General features: G+C 35.1%; 1 protein-coding gene across 1 annotated transcript in view; it reads left to right on the plus strand.

Moving 5' to 3' along the window:
* Window positions 1-19,338, plus strand: part of DOCK10_1 (Dedicator of cytokinesis protein 10) — a 143,257-nt gene that overhangs the window by 22,492 nt on the left and 101,427 nt on the right. The window contains exons 10-16 of the mRNA XM_051210284.1: window positions 537-760; window positions 2,785-3,233; window positions 5,205-5,396; window positions 7,157-7,500; window positions 11,413-11,481; window positions 17,161-17,259; window positions 18,642-18,853. Of these exons, the coding sequence (XP_051072904.1) occupies window positions 537-760; window positions 2,785-3,233; window positions 5,205-5,396; window positions 7,157-7,500; window positions 11,413-11,481; window positions 17,161-17,259; window positions 18,642-18,853 (1,589 nt within the window). The remainder of the gene's footprint in view (window positions 1-536; window positions 761-2,784; window positions 3,234-5,204; window positions 5,397-7,156; window positions 7,501-11,412; window positions 11,482-17,160; window positions 17,260-18,641; window positions 18,854-19,338) is intronic.

Consider the following 19,338-nt stretch of genomic DNA (forward strand, 5'->3'; position numbering starts at 1 on the left):
GGAATATTGTCCGTAAAAGTAGAAGACATGAGTAGATTATAAGTTATGGAAGATGGCTGTTTGAAGAAATCCTGACGCGGATACTTCAAACTCCGTTGGTGTTGTTCAAAATGCATGACTTCTGTTGTAGAGGATATATTTTTCTGATTATAATATGATAGAACTAGCGAATAAATCATTTCTAAAGTTTGATTAGTGAAGATAGAAAATAATTGTTTGTCACAGTTATTTAACTGTGAGTATTTTCAAAACATTCCTTGTTACTGATATCAGTCGTCGTGTACTAGGTTGAGACAATGCAAATGGGCTAGTCTTGGAACTTTCATTAACTTAGATGGTTAAGAAATGTGTTATATATGTTCTAAGCTACTACTACTCACTTCAGACATACAATTCTGGCAACATTTTAGCTTGTTAGTTTCTTGTCTATTACTTTTAACTATCCTATAAGTTTCATACTCAATTATATTGTTCTGTAATTAAACTTATCTAATTCTAACCTTCCTTTTTCTCATTGAATTTTTTTTATTATCTAGGCATTATTTTCAATTCCATCATGTTGTCATGTCAATAATTTGTATATAGTTGTACGAGTGGATAAAGTTCTTAGTGGACCAATCAATACAGTAATAGATAAATATCTGAAAAATACTAGTAATACTAATGATAATATTAAAACTGGTTCAAGTATACAAAAATCAATGGTGAATTATTGTCGTAATATTGGTCGTTATCGTATGCCATTTGCATGGGGTGCAAGGTTAGCTATATGAAATATTTATTTTTTTCGAATGAAACTAATGTATATGCCCGGCCCGTTGCTGTTACTCTGACGTGGTGGTCAGGCTTTCCTATTGTAATGAACCAATCGAGCTATACTCGCTGAAACGATCGTTCCTTAAGGTCTTACCATCTTAGACAAATCGGTTGAAAAGTAATAAGCAGCAAACCCAAGGTTCGAGGACGAAGTCCTACTGCTGACTGTACAGACGTATGACGGCAGTAAGGTGTTTCTATCAGACAACCAAGATAACAGCGATGCTGCCTTCCCACAAAGGAGGGTGGGGTTAGAAAAGGTCGTTCCTAAAAATACACACCTCACTTTATCTCACGGATTTGCGTTTTCGGCGATAAGCTCCCAACAATACGGAGATAACACGAAAATTACTCAAAAATGTCGTGTGTGACCGACCTCAATTAGTTGTCCCTTGGTCACTGTGATCACACTCTCAGGTCATTAAGACCACCCCTAACCCAATTTCCTTTTGTTTTATTTATTTATTTAAACACATAAACATTGGTACAAGGAGGCACCAAATAGATATAAACCACACAAATCATTCGATTTATGTAAGAGCTGGGATACTGCCCAGGTGCCCAAACCGAGGTAGTACTTAGAATGTATATACTGTTGTAATAACAACAACTTACGAGCATTAATTCTTTAATCATGAATGTTTCAGTGTTCGACTTAATTTGATTATCATGTAATAAAACGAATATGTTTCCGAGTAAGTTACACTTCAAATCTTCTGATATCGAATAGTTAAATGTATAAGAATTTTACGAAATCATTTTAACTTGTAAAGTCAATTAAGTTTAGATCAATGATGAATGTCTCATCAAAACTCTTATTGTCCATACTCTGGCAATGCTATTCATTAATGAGTATACTCATTATAGTCTTTCAACATTTTATAGTTATGAGTATATGCTGATGCTAAGCCATCTTAATATTAAATTGATCACTAGATAAACAATACTAATGTCATATTTGTCTAATCTGAACTACTGTTAAAATTCTTTGGATAAAGTTCATTGAAATTTGGTCAATAGTCTAATGAATTCCACGACATATTCACTATTTTGATTTTAGATGGTTAGCAAAATCATCACTAAGTCCTAAACGTGTAGGATTCATTTTAATTGAAACTCATCAGAATTGTGTACTTGCTGTCCAAAGGAAACCTATCCTCTTGCATGATATTAGAACACGGTTCATCCCGTAACACAACCATAAACACGGACCTAATCAATCCGTGAATCACGTAGTACGGGACTGAGTTATTTACATTGATTGAAAATCAATATCTTAGTGGTGATTTATTTCTATGTTTGTTTGTAGATACTGCTTGCTCATGACTCCCAGTGGTTTTCACTACTGTTTTTTTTTGTTATGTAAATATATGTATGACGATTTTATATTGAATGATGCCTATATTCTTACTAATATACTTGATAATCCTATTGTGAGATGAGTATTTTTACAAACTAAATTTCAATTTCACAACTGATTGATCATTGAGTGGTGATCAATGTCTTGTGTATCAGGTCCTGCTTAGTGCAGATCGGATGCTATCGACCAACTTACAATGTGGTCACTAGTCTAGGTGACTCAACATTGCATGGAGGCTGGAGGTAGTCAACAGAAAACCCTGACCAGTTTTTCGTGCTATTTGGAACTCTTCAGCAAGGTATACCTGTAATCTTGAGGGAACTGGTGTTCCCTGACGGATCTAATCCTGTATCACCCATCTTCACAGTCAGAGACTTTACCACTGAGCTATCCGGGCCGCGATTGACCTCCTGTAGGACTGAGATGTATTCACAATTGATTGATCATCGGATGGTGATGAATATCATGTATGTCAGATCCTTCTTAGTGCAGATCGAATGCTATCAACCTGTTGACTACCTCCAACAACCATCTTAAATTTCAATTTCTTTGATAACTAAATTACTGTATTTGAAAAATAAATTCAACATTTAAATTTCATTTTATAGACCTGTAAACAGTACAAATCGTTTTATTCATCTATTCAAAATGGATTCTAATAAGATCTCTGAACAAGGATTAATTCAATCTGTACAAATGTTATGCCATTTATCAATTGATTATAATACATATCATGATCGGTATACAGATGTAACAAGCATTATGACTACTACTAATAATGATAATAGTAGTATAAATGAAAGTAATCATTATCATATACCAGAATCTATAAATCATATGTTAAAAATAGACTCAAATAAATCAAAATCATCAAAATTGATTAATAATAATAGTTCTGTACTAAAAGATGTTACAAATTATTTAACCGAACAAGATCGACTCTTTATTGAAACAATTGAACGTTCTCTTAAAACTCAAATGTTACCTATACGATTTGAATTCGTGATGAGTGAACTAATTGATCATACTATTGATCCTAATGCAAAACCTTTATCACGTAAGTGTTAAATCTCTATTTACACTTATTTTTTTTCTATGTATCGTGGTATGTTAATCTGAAAAGTTAAAAATCTACATTTGGTGAGATTATAATTTCTGGATGACCTTTGTTTATCTGATTTATTTAGTTAAACACGAAAACATTGGCACAAGTAGGCACCAAATAGATATGCGCCACGTAAATCATTCGATTTGTGTGAGGGCTGGGATATTGCCCGGATGCCTAGACCGAAACAGGTGGTTTTCTTAGTGAGCCACACCATGAGCCTTCGACCTAAAGGTTTGATCCACAAGGCAGTGGAGCAACGTCAGGAGACGCCGTCCCATAGTAGCCGGTGACCAATAATTGACTCATACGCCATGTGTTCTCTCGGGATTCTGGAGCCAGCGCATGTGTACCATTGGTTTGGAATCAGGTTTTCCAACTCCCCTAGGTGAACTCTCCTTGTCCACAAACTCGGTTAAAGCACCGGATATTCGCTTTTCGTTTTATCGATTTAGTAAACAACATCCCCACCATGAGAATGCAGTGAGTAGGACTTCTGTGTTAGTGGTTGTATGCATGTGGCCATGTGAGAGCATTTGCAGAGGGAGAGCTGACTCTCCCCACTCTTGGCCGTACCAGGGCATTTGGGGGCGAACAACCTTTGAGTGACGCCACACTGACCTTGAGAGTGGCCACTTAATAACTAGGACGAAACGATGGTTATAAACCAGTGTGAGGAATTATAATTATGATTGACGGTTGATGATTAAGGTTAGGAATTAGATTTGGGTGATTTCATCACCAACCGACATTAGTTATAATGCCAAAACTTTATTCAGCCAAATCGATGAGTGAATTTCGCGCCCAAATCCAAGACCTATTATCTTATATCTGATTGGTTTATTCATAAACTTATAGTCTCACTTTACATTTTAGTGATTATTATCAGAATAATCTTGTACTTAATGTATTTACATTGGAATAGGATAAGGAATAAAATATCCACATTTATAGATTGGATGATCTGATCATTTTAAGAAAACGTTAATTTAGTTTACTTATCCAATTGATATTTCATCACAGATGAAATGAAAATGTTAGAAGATTGATTGTTTACATTATGTTCACCTGGTTAAATGATGTCTCTTTCACTGTTTATCTAGTTAATATCAACAGTTTTGAAGCATTTACTACTTATTTTTATGAAGCATTAAAAACTCGATGTGAGATGTTAGGTTAATAGCTTAGACAGTTGGAAATATTGCTAAAAGTGTTTGAGGATTATGGAGTCCGTCTCATAATTGACTGATCTTCTTCATTTGCGATTTATCAATATTCTTTTGAATTTAAAATAAAATTTCCATGAAGTGAAGCAATTGTAGCATGACTCTCAGCTTTGTACACTGCTCTTTGGGTTAACCTTAATGCTTAAGGCACTATGGTGTGACTAATAGAAGTGAAATAATTCGGATTTATTTGGTCCAATTATATTCAGTAGTTAAAATTAACTTCGGAATCCATTAAGCCACAACTTTGATCATTTCAGTCATTATTGTATGTGCTAAATAAATGCATCTTCAAACATCATTGGTTTTTGCATCCTTAATTCACCTTGATAATTATGTATTTATGTAGTAATAGTAATGCAGTGTATAAAGTGTTCGTTTTTCAAACATGGTGGTGCTACAAGTTCGAATCCTATATTCTACATCTGTTGGGTTTGACCAATCGATTATTAATGTTAATTACTCCTACTCAAAAGATATAGATGAAAACCGATTGAATAAGTTTGTATTTGACCAGTTGAATAATGGGTAACGTACTTGACTGTTAAGTAGTAAGACTCTGGTTTACATTCTAATCTTTGGTTCAAGCAAAAACAGTATAGGTTTACTACAATTGAATTATATTATAGAATTTAATAAATGAATTTATGTTTAGTTATTTGCTTAATTTATTATTATTACTACTGATAAATCCTAGGAGTTGTTGCTTCAAATCTGGAAACATACACACCGAATGTGACAGCTAATAATTCTCATAATTTCTATATACCATCAACACATCCACCGCTTATGTCAGATGAAATTATACGTGAAGTTGAAAATCTATTTGATTTTTATTCAACTCTATCAGGAACATCGTATAATGATGATTATGGAATTAATAATCCAGGTATGTCTTTTAGTTTAATGTGTAGAGATAGTTGAATGAAACGATAAAAAGGGTGAATCTAAACTATTTGTTTCAATAATTCTCTAGTCTGTATAAACTTAGAATGCTTATTATTCTTTATTTATTTAAACGCATAAACATTGGCGCAAGTAGGCACCAAATAGATATGCGCCACATAAACCATTCGATTTATGTGAGAGCTGAGATACTGTCCGGGTGCCCAGACCGAAACAGGTTGTTTCCTTAGGGGGCCACACTCCGATCCTTTGACCTAAAGGTCTAATCTACAAGGTAGTGGAGCAACGTCAGGAGATTCAGTCCCATGGTGGCCGGTGACCAACGATTGGTTCATACGCCATTTGTCCCCTCAGGATTCTGGAGCCAACCCATGTGTACCATTGGTTTGAAATGAGGGCTTTCCAACTCCTTTAGGTGGATTCTCCATGTCAACTAACTCGGTTAAAGTGCCGGATATTCACTTTTCGTATTGTCGATTTGGTGAACAACATCCCCATCGCGAGAATGCAGTGAGTAGTACTTCTATGTCAGTAGTTGTATGCACGTGGCCATTTGAGAGCATGTCGATAGGGAGAGCTGGCTCTTCCCGCTCACGGCCGTATCAGGGCATTTTAGGGCTCTCGTAGAAGCTGTGACTGAAATTCGTGAATAATAATAGAAAAGTTTTCAGATAGCTTTGAGTATTAAGTCCACTAATTGTACAATTTTCCAACGTTTGGATTCAACTTTACGCACTATTTTTAAAATTTCAAAGCTGGCGATTTACGAATGTTTTTGAACGGACTTCAATAGAATGTTTTAGAAAGATTTAATTTTTCAATATATTTTCCATCTTCAATGTAGAATCATTGAGTTGATGATCCAGTCCCGCCCCCATCAGTGGGGAAGCTGATGGATAACATACCTAACATTTTAAACTTTTTGGGTTGAAATTTCACTGATCTAAAAGTCAAGCGTTCGATTGGATTCACTCTTAGTCATGGATGTACTGATCAGGAATTTCAAACTAAGCCGAAACGAATGTCAAGTGTTTTCATTGGTCGTCTAAGTTACGTCAGTTCTTGATGTAAAGTGAAATTTTGAAAAGCTGATTCTTTTGAATTTTCCATTATACAAACCAGTTTGTATTGACAAATAGACTGGTTTATAGAGTCAAACACCTCATAAATATTTTATACTTGGTGTTATAATTAAATCACTCAAGCATTCCAATTTTAACCTTTGAGCCTCTAACGTTTTCTCACTCTTCATAGTAGATCAAAAAATTACAAAGAAAAAAATTTATCTAAGCTTTTCATGATCATGTTTGAGGTTTCTGAGTTGTGCGGATTTTCGTACATGTGGTACTGTGGTTAGTAATTTTGATGTGAAGTTGAAGTGGTTTTACGGCAGTTAATTTACGTTGTGACTAACATCAAGATATTCCTGAAATTCTTGTGAAAAATTCCGACTGGTGGGGTTTAGACATATCGATAATGAAGCAGCTGTTACCGTTGACATTGGATATGCATCACTCTGTCACAGATTCATTGGAGTTAGAGGCGTATCATTGAACTTTGACCCAAGATTTCTAATGGTCAAGCGCTCACCGAAAGGTCTGAATGTTCAATCCCTGATAAGGTTGTGAGTGCTCAGTTTTAAGTAGTTCCATACTAATACAAAGTTTCTGTCCAGAATTCTGTGACTCCAAACGGTTCCGTCAACCAAATATGTTGTGTAATTTTTTTTTCTTTTTTTATTAGATGATTCTAATACTCCTTCTCGTACTGGAAGTCTTCAAAGAGGTAGTTATCGAATGAATTCACTTAATAACAAAAATAGTAATAATAATAGAGATTCTATTCTATCAAATAATAGTGTAAATAGTACAACTAGTTCACTTATTATTACAAATGATTTACCAAAATTATTAAATAACACACTTCAAAATCAATCAAATTCACTTGAACAATCTGTTATTCAATTTGAACATGGAACAAGTATACAATGTTCAACTATTAAATTATTACCATTCACTTCATTTTTTAATACATTATATGTATGTCCAAAATCATTGAATATGTCAGGGAAACATAATTTTCCAAGGGTAAATTCAATCATCTATTTATTATTATTTTTATATGTATAACCATTTTTTTTTCTAGTTCAAAGAGATCCTTTTAAAGTACAGGAAGATTTGTTTGAAATAATCACTCTGTTAGCGGGACATAGACCGGATTAAAGCATGCTCAATTCACGATTGCTTCGGTGCACGCTGATTGGCTAATTCTTATCCAATCAGCACTAGTCGATAGTTAGAGAATACTCTAGAATCTTCTCATGTAAAAAAGACCATAAATATACTGACGTTTTCCCTATTGTGCTTCTGGCTTGCATCTTACTTCCATCTAACCTTGTTATTTGGAATATAATCTCTTTCCTGTTCAACCGTGTTCTGATTTGGGGACTTGTCGAGTGAATCGGTGTCCGAGAATACTAAGCAATAGGAATAGCTGGGTCATAACCGTAAGAAGAAAGAGGTTATAACACACTTGAATAAATCCATTGCGGTATTTTCAATTATTCAGTTACATGTTGTAACTCATTTGCTTCCAAATGCCCTGGTACGTTCGAGGGTGCAATGAGTCCTCTCTACTGCTGGAAATGCTCTCATACGGCGACGTGTATATAGCTACTATCAGGGAAGTACTACTCACTGTCTTCTCGCAGTAGGGGTGTTGTTTACAAAATTGAGAGGACGAAAAGCGAATGTCCGGTGCTTTAACCGGGTTAGTGGACACGGAGAGTCCACTTAGGGCAGTTGGAAAGTTTGATTTCAAACCAATGGTACACATGGGTTGGTTCCAGAATCCTGATTGAGCCAACTATTGGTTACCGGCTACTACGGGACTGCATCTCCTGACGTTGCTTCACTCCCTTGTGGATCAGATCTTCATGTCAAAGGCTCCGGATGTGGCATCCTAAGATAACCAACTGCTTCGGTTTGGGTGTCCGGGCAGTATCACAACCCTCACATATATCAGTGATAACTACTACTGGTTTCAATTTTATTGTGTTGCGCATGTGTATTTGGTGTTCAAATAAATTGATAAATGTAACTCATTTACTCATTGCTATGTATTCGTTTTTGAGACAAACTTTGATGGTATTAAGGCTTATAATACCACTTGATTGTATAAACAGAGATCTATTGGTTGAAGGTCTAGTGGTGTTGGGAAGGTCTTAATGGTCCTATTAGTAAATGTACACTATGACGTTATAATATCTTGGGTTCAATTTCTGAAATTTTTTGTGGTTGCATACTTCTAAGGAGTCTTATACGTGGAGTAAACTGAACTACATGACTGAAACAGCTAAGTGAGAAAATATGCGAACTTATAACGTGAAAGATAGTACAAATGTGTATTGATTTGTGTTGCCAGATTTCATATCAGATAAATGATTTAGTTGTTGTGTTCAGCTATTTTATTCACTCCAATCAGGGTTGTTTTATTTGGTTATCCAAAGAAATAAGTATTAGTACTAAAAGGCACCAAAATATATATGCGCTGCACTAAGTGGTTACCACTCAGTTTCTTTTTGAGGAGGGGTCACTCCCCGAGTCTTTGATCTAGAGGTCTAGTCCACAAGGTAGTGGAGCAATGTTAGAAGGTGCAGTTTCATGGTAACCGGTAACCAAGAGTAGGTTTCGTGTGTGTACACATCTTAATGGTTAAATCACTTGAGGGATAGATCGTTGGTTTGGGGGTGTTCAGCTGATAATTTTCAACCACTGAGTTAAAGGTTTGAACGTCGGTTTCCAACTAGTAAATTTCATGTTCGAACCCCATTCTAGTTAATTTAGTACACTAGCAACCGGACGATACCACTAATCTTCACGCATAAATCATTGTTCAAAGTCGAGTCGATATATTTACCTATGCCTTGGTGAATAGGTTACATATTCGTTGACTTCCTGAAAATGGCTGGGCCTGTCATAAATAATTGAGGTTCTTCCAGTACAAACAAACAATGATTAATTAACAGGAAACGAGATAACTTGGAGTCTTCTTAGCATTGTCATGCAAGGTTATTCTCTTTGCTTTCGATTTCACTTACTGTGTGAACGTTAAATTCATAACTACCTTGAAGCAATTACTGAGCATTCAGTCTCTGACTAGTCATTTGGTAATTACGTTTTCGTACAATTTTATCACTTCTTTTTGTTATCATGAATGGATCAATGTTGGACCACCATTGAAAACCTTGAAGCACTGAGTAATTACTATGTGCTCACGAATGACTGGCTTCAAGATGGATTTCTTGAAGTTCTATTGAGAAGCTGTGACCAGTAGAGTTCAATCGTATCTGTTATAACGGAATTACTCACTGAAGACAATGGTGGACGGTCGCGAAATATCATGGACTGGTTCAAGTTAGACATTAACACCGTTGACTTCCGGCTCATTGGTGTATAGGTTGACCGTTCGCGCATGAGACCGATAGGTCCTGGGTTCAAGTGTGGTGTGCATAATCTTGGATGCGCATTGCTGAGGAGTCCGACACTAGGACGAAACGGCCTTCCTGATTTTCAGTGGTGGTCTAACATTGATCCATTCATGATATCAATCTAAACTCAACAATCTTCATAACACCATATTGATACTTCGTTTTGTATGATCTATCATGTCTTTTGTATTTCAAACATCATCAGCTTATTTTTTCAGTCGATTTCATTTCAGATATTCCAATTAATTTGTTACTTTTTCGTAGACCTTTCTATTGACCATCAGTACGTTTTTAGTAAAGTTCATCTTTCTTACCTTCCTCCTCACTATAATATCAAATAGCTTCATTGCTATATATATGTACATAGGTTGTGTACCCTGGTTTCCTTCACATTTATAGATTCTTCCCTATTGATCCTATTGTAAATGTCAATTCAACATCAATTCCTTTTTCTATGTTTCTTCTTTTCTCTATAAATAACAAATCATCAGTGAAAATATTTTTCAGTTTGATTTTATTGTTACAAAAGTAATTCGTTCACTAGTCAGTGATATGTTTCTTTTTTCCGTTCAGCTTTAAGTCGTATAGCTTTTGTGAGCGCTTAAATAAAATGACCTAAATAGCTAATCAAAGTTAATTGGGAGTACATGGAGCAACTAGGTTTAAACAAAGGGTCTTATGGAAATGGAAAAATAGATACTTGATACTTGATACATCAATACTTTGGTGTAAGCTACTTATATCTACATAAGTAGTATATAATGATAGTCAGGAAGAGAATGTATTTCAGTTGAATATCGAAAATGAAGGAACAATAAAATCTAAGACGATGGACTTATATTTTCAAAAGAAACAGTCAAGTTTAAGACAATGGATTGATATTTTGCAAATTACCTATTCACAGTGTAGTTCTCAGATTTTGGTAAGACGTTCTGTATTTTATTGTCCAAATACATTCGATTGTTCCCGCTGATATTCTTTTTCACTAAAATACGAGTATAAGCATTTGACTTGGTAATTAGTCACGGTATTTAGTCATATGATACACGGTTCAATTATCTAGAAAATGATCAAGAATAAGCTTCAACCTGAATGAGAGTGGGATGAAAGCGGAAATAATTTTACTTATAAAATAATCTCTTATAGTTAGTTTAGCCAGATATATCGAATTCCATTTTCACATTGGCATTATCAGAACTCGTAGTTGAAAATCAACTATTTTAACTACTAAACTATTACCACTCCACGATTACCCTACGACTAATTTTAATTTATCTGTTACTTACATGTTATTCATTCTGTTTTGATGTGAATTAATGAAATCGGTCAATTACTTTGAAGCCTATTTCAAGAAATCTGTAAATGAAACCAGGCTCAAAACATGTGGTCTGGTTATTAAAGGGTGTACATACCATTTAGGCTGTATCATACGTATTCATATTGCTTTAGCATATTGTTATTCTCTATTTTTTTCACCACTAATTTCTTTTCTTTTTATTCTCCTGTTTAGGCTCGGAATTTATCATGTTTCATTGAATTACGAAGTAATGATAATTTGGATAATTCCACTGCGTTAAAGGTTAGTTAGTTGGTTATGTGAAAAGTAAAATACTGACTTAACATACATGATAATATTTACTGTTCAGTCCTGCAGGAGGTTAATCGAAGTCCGAATAGCTTAGGAGTAGCATCTCTGTGAAGCTATATGATACACGTTCAAATCCATGAGGAGCCATCAGCTCCCTCAACATTACACGTGCATTTTACTTACGAGTTCTAAATATCATGAAGCATAGGTCATGTTGGGTTTGCTGTCAATTTCCTCTAACAATCTTGAATTATTGGAGTAAGTTATTCTCCTGAACCAATATGATGTTAGATAGCTGCTCTTGTGTTATCATGCTAAATTCAAAATACAATATTAAATAACTTGTTTTATTACGAGCTTACTAAAAACATTGTAAGATGCCTTAAGTTGACAAACATGATGAGATTGAAGAATAGTAGCGAATTCGCTCACTTCTTAAAATGATACTAATAAAGTGAACAATTTTTAGAGGACAAGTAACAAGTCCTACTCACTGCCTTCTCGCGGGATTACTGTTGTTTACGAAATTGAGGGGGGAAAAGGCGAATATCCGGCGCTTGAACCGGGTCATTGGATATGGAGGATCCACCTAGAGAAGTTGGAAAACCCTGATTTCAAACCAGTGGTTCACATGGGTTTCAGGATCCTAAGGAAACAAATGGCATATGAACCTATTGTTGATCGCCGGCTACCATAGGACTGCATCTCGTTACGTCGCCCCACTGCCTTGTAGATTGGACCTTTAAACCAAAGACTTGGTGTGCGGATACCACCTGCTTCGTGTTGGATACCCGTGCTGTATCACAGTCCACATATAAACCAAGTGATTTGTGTAACACATACATATTTGGTGCTCCTTTGTAATAATATTTGTGTTGAAATAAATAAATAAGGTTAACTAAGTTTTTTTGTGAGTGGTTTTCTTCGCAGACGGTTAATGTAGATTTACAGAAGCACCTGCGCCATTGCAAACGATTTTGAGCCATGTCATTCAAGGTCTCTAACCATCGGTTGCTATCATCTCGCGGATCCCAACATGCAAGCATATTCGGGATGCGATTCAATAAAAGGTTTGTCGTAGTCCATAAAGCTCAGTAATTATGTTTCAGAATATGAAACTGCATTGCATCGGTTAGAATTTACTAGAGAGCTTCAGTTATTCCAAGATTTTTGATACACTTATTTACGAGTGGTAGTCGAAGTGGAACCTAAGTCATACAGAGTTTCCGATTGATTACTGCCAACCGTCTGGCATCGAAATATTGTCCACACAATGTCGAGTTGTAATTTCACAAGTTATGCACATAAACCATAAACGTCCACACATACTATGTGCCTATCTTTTTGGAAAGTGTTTAAGATATGAGACAAGTGTTTAACAGTCAAATATAAATTGAAATATGATTGGTTATTTTCTATACACTCTTAAAAGCGATTTCAATTCGGTTTGACTAATATATAGGGACAACATGATCGTGAAAATCTCAACCAATTATCCGGTTGAAAATAAAGTAAGAAATATTGTTAGGAATTCGGGTTACTATTCAGAATAACAAAGTATATTTGCATTTCTTATTACAAAATGATGTTAGCTATAATTCACGAACTTTTTAGCCATTTGGATAGATTCATTTTGTGCACAAATTGCTAAGGCGTTACGTCAAACCTTATTGTTTCTTCCATGTAATGTAGTTCCGTCTTAAACTCGTACGTGTATGAATGTCTATAAATATGTTGACGATCTTTCTGCATTAGATCTAGATGTTACATTTTTGCTCAAGAGCAAGCACATCATTACTAAAGAGTCACGTAGTTTGATGACCACATTATAACTTGATTGATAGAATTACATCACCAATGAGGACTAGATAATATGTGAAATCAGTCACTCTTTAGTAATTTATCATTGAAAGGGGGATATTTTTAAATTTCATAACAATGAATGTTTACTCACTTATTTATTCCTGTGACTTCTCTTCGAAGAGCATAGGCCTCCCATAAGTATTTTCCATCCAACCCTGTAGGTCCTGGGCAGTCCTTTTCTGAGGTATACCATAGTGCCAAAGAAGGTTCCATAATGTTTTCGTATCCATGCTATCAATCGCTTCCTCATAGTCAAGGAAGTTGATATATGGTGATGAATCCCATCCAACTGATTGCTTAATAATGATTCGTAGTGTCGCGATTCAATGTGTACGCAAACGATCCTCACGATGTACGACTTGATGATCTCGAAGCTGGTTGTCTATTGAATTTTTCATCCCACTCAGCAACAATGGTTATAGGATACATTTACTATAAATTTTTCTGCAAAAATTCAATCATTTCAAATAATATTTGCACAGCTGTTAAGCAAATGGAATGCCTTTATATTATAAAAAAAACAAAGTCCATAACATGACATTTTTCCCCTCATTGATTGAAGCAAACAATTGTTTATAAAGTTTAAAATGAACATAACTATACAATTTTTCTTTGTTTTATAGAAGAAAACATTAATTTATTTCCATTAGTTTATACTGTAAGCGAAAACTTGATTCTGAAAACATAAGATTAGTGTAACTCCTCGTTATGACGTAATATCACAAGTTATAGTATTGTAGAAAAGTTTTGTTTTAATTTATACTATTCGGCAATTTTAAGATTTAGTCGAGGTATCTAAGTGGTTGTTGATTCCTGATTGCTCACACAATTTAACGATAAGCCCCCAAATGCCCTGATACGACGGAGAGTGGGGAGAGTCCGCCCTCCCTCTACAAATGCTTTCACACGGCCATACGTATATAGCCTCTACTAGGGAAGTCCTACTCACCGCCTTCTCTCACCAAGGGTGTTGTTTACGAAGTTGAGAGGACGAAAAGTGAATGTCCGTTGCTTTAACCGGGTTGGTGGACACAGAGAGTCCATCTAGGGGAGTTGAAAAGCCTGATTTCAAACCAATGGTGCACATGCGCTGGCTCCAGAATCCTGAAGGAACAAACTGCGTATGAACCAATTATTGGGACTGCATCTCCTTACGATGCTCCATTGGCTTGTGGATCAGACCTTCAGGTCGAAGGCTCCGGGTGTGACCCTCTAAGAAAACCACCTGCTTCGGTTTGGGTGTCCGGGCATTATCACAGCCCTCACACATATCAAATGAGATCTGTGTGGCGCATATGTATTTGGTGCCTCCTTGTACTAATATCTATGTGTTAAAATACAAAAAATAAAAGGTAAGGATACTTCATCAGGCATCTGGGAAATAAACTGGGTTGGGTCTAGTCTTAATGACTTGGTAATGTTACAGTTTAGCCTAAAGAACATCTTCATTTCGTTCACGCACAGGTTTTTTGTAATAGTTTTAACCCCCATACTTTCCAGATAAGAATCCGTGGACCAAGACATTTTCAGAGTCAACTTAATTTAACCCTTCGTGTTTTCGTTGAGAGAAAGCAATATCTCTGGTTATGCTGGTTTTCTTGATGAAACATATCACTCTATTTCAATTTAGCTGACAGTATAGGTTCGCTGTTGTATCTCATGACTGTTGCTTTCAGTATTATCGTTCTCCAATCAACCTATCTATCATGCGATTATCTAAAGGATCGAGTTTTCCAGACGCTATTCACTTCATCGGGTCATTTCGGTTTGGATTCCCTACTACCACGTTTAGGTAGCAGCTACAGTCAGGTGTATGTACTTAACTTCCAGCCACAGTGTTTGTGTATGTGTGTGTGTTGTACAGAGATGTCACCAACTTGTTCCTAACGAATTAAGTATAGTAGCGAGTTTCAAACTCTCAACCTCATGTGTAAACATCGAATGTTTTAATCAGTAAATCATCACTTCATCGATATTAAGTTTTTGTTATGATGATTTAGCTTGAATAACATTACTTGAATGATTGGTTCAATCGTAATAATAATTTGTTCACAGAAACATCGACCTATTGAAGCTACTCTTATATAACAACATATTAAAATAATTAGATCACAAAAAACCACTATTCCTTAGCGGTTCTGATTTTTAGCTATTTTTGTGATACGATTATTTAATTTTGTATGTAATGTCGGTCAAACCATGACAAGAATGATCATACCTATTGAAGGTCCTGATTGGCCTACGATACTTGCGAATTAAGGAAACTATGGAGCTATTCGAATATGGATAGTCATGTTGGATATTCGGTAACTCCAAAATTTGTCTTTTAACGCAGAAAGAAGACAAACGTTATTCTGAGGGAAGCTGCATATTTGTTATGGCTCGAGATTCTAATTGATATCATGTACAATCTTCGCAGTCGAACCATTGACTTATTTCGCAAATTTACTAACTGGTCATTGAATAGCAATCATGGTTCTAACGCTTATTGACCCTTGAGTTCTTTCTAACCCAGCAAACTAATTTTCTGTTGTACTAAATTCGATCGCAACTCAAGACTTTTACTGAAAATACTAGAACACATAACATATCCAATAGGAAATCACACTTTATAATCAACGAAGTCATAGATGGTGTAGGGCGGAAGAGAATGTCCATAATTAATCAGCGATAATTAGGGAATAGTAAAACCTGTAACGATAGTCAATCAATTCACTGAAAGCTTACAATAATGGAAACGTGTATATATAACTTTATAGTTATTTATAAATAGTGCAATAGGGATATGCATAATAAGAATAATTGGAAAATAGCTCCTACAGTTTCAACTTTCTCAATATTCATCTTGTTATAACGAAGTGTAGGTAAGACTTGATTTAATTATTGAATTCATGAATCAATTCAAGCTAGACCACCATGGAAAACGTAGAAGCACTGGATGACCTTGATATTTAAGCAGAACAGGTTTAAGTGGTTCAAATCACTAATATGCAGTTACGAAAGCATAACCTTCAATCGTACAGTAAATTAACGAACTAAAAGAGATGGCAATCTATCAAGATCTATCAACCTGCTTCGGTTTGGGTACTCGAACAGTATCACAGCCCTCACACATATCAAATGAGATCTGTGTGGCGCATATGCATTTGGTGCCTCCTTGTACCAATATCTATGTGTTAAAATAAATAAAGCAATCTATCAAAAAAGATCCTGAGAAAAATTCTATTTGTGTAAAAGACATTCGTGTTTACCTTTAGGATTATGAATAATAAAGGTTGAGCAGTTCTGTGATAGGCTTAGGACTATTGTCTGCAGTTGTTTTGTTATTTACCGTAACTAGGTATATCTTTTTTCACAAGAGGGTTTGATGTTTGTCAAATAGGAGATGCGATCTCATTTTAGCCGGGGACCAACAATTGGTTTATACTTCATTCGCCAGACATTCGTTTTTTGTGTTGTCAATTTCGTAAACAACAGTAATGCTACGAGAAGGCAATGAGTAGGACTTCTGTGACAGTGACTGTATCCACGTGTTCATATCACAGCATTGCACCCTCAACTGTACCAGGGCATTTGAGGGCGACTAGATACATAGTTGAAATGATTTTAATTGGTGGTTGAAAGTAGTCTGTAGAAACCTTATTTAATCGAGGATTCATGTTATTTGCGTAATATCAACAAAGCATATCTATAGTCTCGACAGGAACTGATGTTTCTCGCGAGATTACTCTGTATGTCATCCAGTGTTGCTTAGATTATTCACTCAATTAATTTCAATGTTTTTTCTCGTTTATTTTATGTGTTTAGGTGTTTTACACTCGTCCAAGTATTCGTCAACCAATATTTGATTCATGGTTTAATACTGCTGTAATATATCATGATAATTATCCGAATTTCAGTGAACAAGTATGTTTATTATGTTCGTGTATGTGTGTATATAGTTTCTATGGATGATTCCGGTTGTTTATGATAGTTGGGTTTTTATAAAGTTTATTACGTGTATTTATGTGTGTTGTTGTTGGGTAATTCGCTATTTTTACAGTTGTATACTTAAATCAATTAGTGTTAATCGAATTAATAATTTCACTAAAAGTATGATCAACATTTCAGACTGTAGATAGTTGTTACAGACTTTGTGGTTAGTTTCTTCTGATGTTAGCTGTAGCCCCAGTGGGGCTCCAGGCGGTCAAATCTATAATAATTATTCAACTTGGTTCTTATAGTCTTATCACATCTATACTACACTAAACAAGAAAACAATGAATGCATCATTGCAATTAGTTACAGGTCCATAAAGCCATAACTTTTCAAATTAATGATGACTATTGATGATAATATTGTATTTGTCTAAACTGAAGTAGATAGACTGAAGGTCAAAACAACTCTCAGTTCAAATTAAGAAAACCATCTACTTCGGTTTGGGCACCCGGGCAGCATGGCAGTCTACACACAAATGAAGTGACTTGCGTGGCGCATATCTATTCCTTGCCCCTTCGTTCCAGTATTTATGTGTTCAAATAAATAATCGTACTCTGACATAATTAGACATAAGTTAAAGCCAAATACATAAACCATTTCTAAGTTACGGCGATATGTATTTAAAAAATCGCTTTAATTGAAATTTGTCCAAACCAATTAGCCTGGTAAACTTATTTAATTTAGCTTATCTTATGAGAGCTGTTCAAAAGTCTGAATATGAAAGAGATTTATCGAAATTTTATGACGAAAGTCGAACATAATCAACATTGTTTTACAAACCAGAATATATATTTGTCCATCCAGTTGAAACCCAGTTGTTGCTGCTACTATGACGAGGTGGTCGGGCTTGCCTATTGTAATGAACCAATCGATTTATATTGGCTGGAACAATCGTTCCTCAAGGTCCTACCATTGCAGACAGGTCGGTTGTGGAGTAGTAAAACTAAGGGCAGCAAACCCATGGTTGGAGAGCGAAGTCGTACTTCTGACTGTATAGAGGTGTGAAGGCAGTAAGGTGTTTCTTTCAGACAACCAGCATTACAGCGATGTTTGCTTTCCCACAAGGAGGGGGATGGGGTTGGAAAGAAAAATCTTCCTAGTCAATAGATCATATATCCGTTAGGTGGAAGTTCATACTGTAAATCTATGTTAAACACACTGTCGTTTACTGACATTCAAGTCCATTCTCTGTTACTTTTTTTCAGATTACTTACTAATATTAACAATAGTTGTTCACTGTTGTTGCTTCGAATCATTTTCACATTCTCTTCATCATCATTGTTTTTTTTCTCTTTTTTTTATTTCCTTAGGCTAAAATCTGTTTACCATTGAATTTAACTTCAAAACATCATTTACTATTTCGTTTTTATCATGTAAGCTGTGAGACGGCTTCAACAAATTTATTAAATTCCAAAGAGAAATCTAATAGTAATAATAATAATAATAATAATAGTAATAATAAAAAACCTGTTGAATCAAGTACAGGCTATTCATGGATTCCAATACTTGGAACAGATGGAAAGTAAGTTATTTTTCAAAACCTGTTTAATGAACTAACATCAGTTTGTGTATAGATATGATTGAAAACTGAAGAATAATTGACAGCTATTACATTCTATTCTGAGGACTGTCGATGTCGCACACACACACTCACATAACCACCACACTGACCCCATAGTTTTAAAACAACGTGGTGTGAATAAATTTTTCACAATTTAAGTAAACTGTTGATTAAGCACAAAGTTATTAAGTCAATTCGATTTTAGCCGGCTTTTCAGGTCATCGATTCATTCCAGACTTGAGATATCTATTTCCAATGTTAATAATTAACATATAGCTATTATTTACTTCAGTAATAATAATGAGATATTGTACATTTTGAAATCTTCCGTAGGAAAGCTGTCTGATGTGTTAAATTAAAGTTTATTTACTAGGAGCGACATATAAAACAATTGAGATGTCGATTATATGTTTAAATATAATTGGTTCTTTAGACCCTTATGAACC

Source organism: Schistosoma haematobium, chromosome 1, assembly GCF_000699445.3.
Source record: "Schistosoma haematobium chromosome 1, whole genome shotgun sequence".
NCBI classification, from domain to species: domain Eukaryota; kingdom Metazoa; phylum Platyhelminthes; class Trematoda; order Strigeidida; family Schistosomatidae; genus Schistosoma; species Schistosoma haematobium.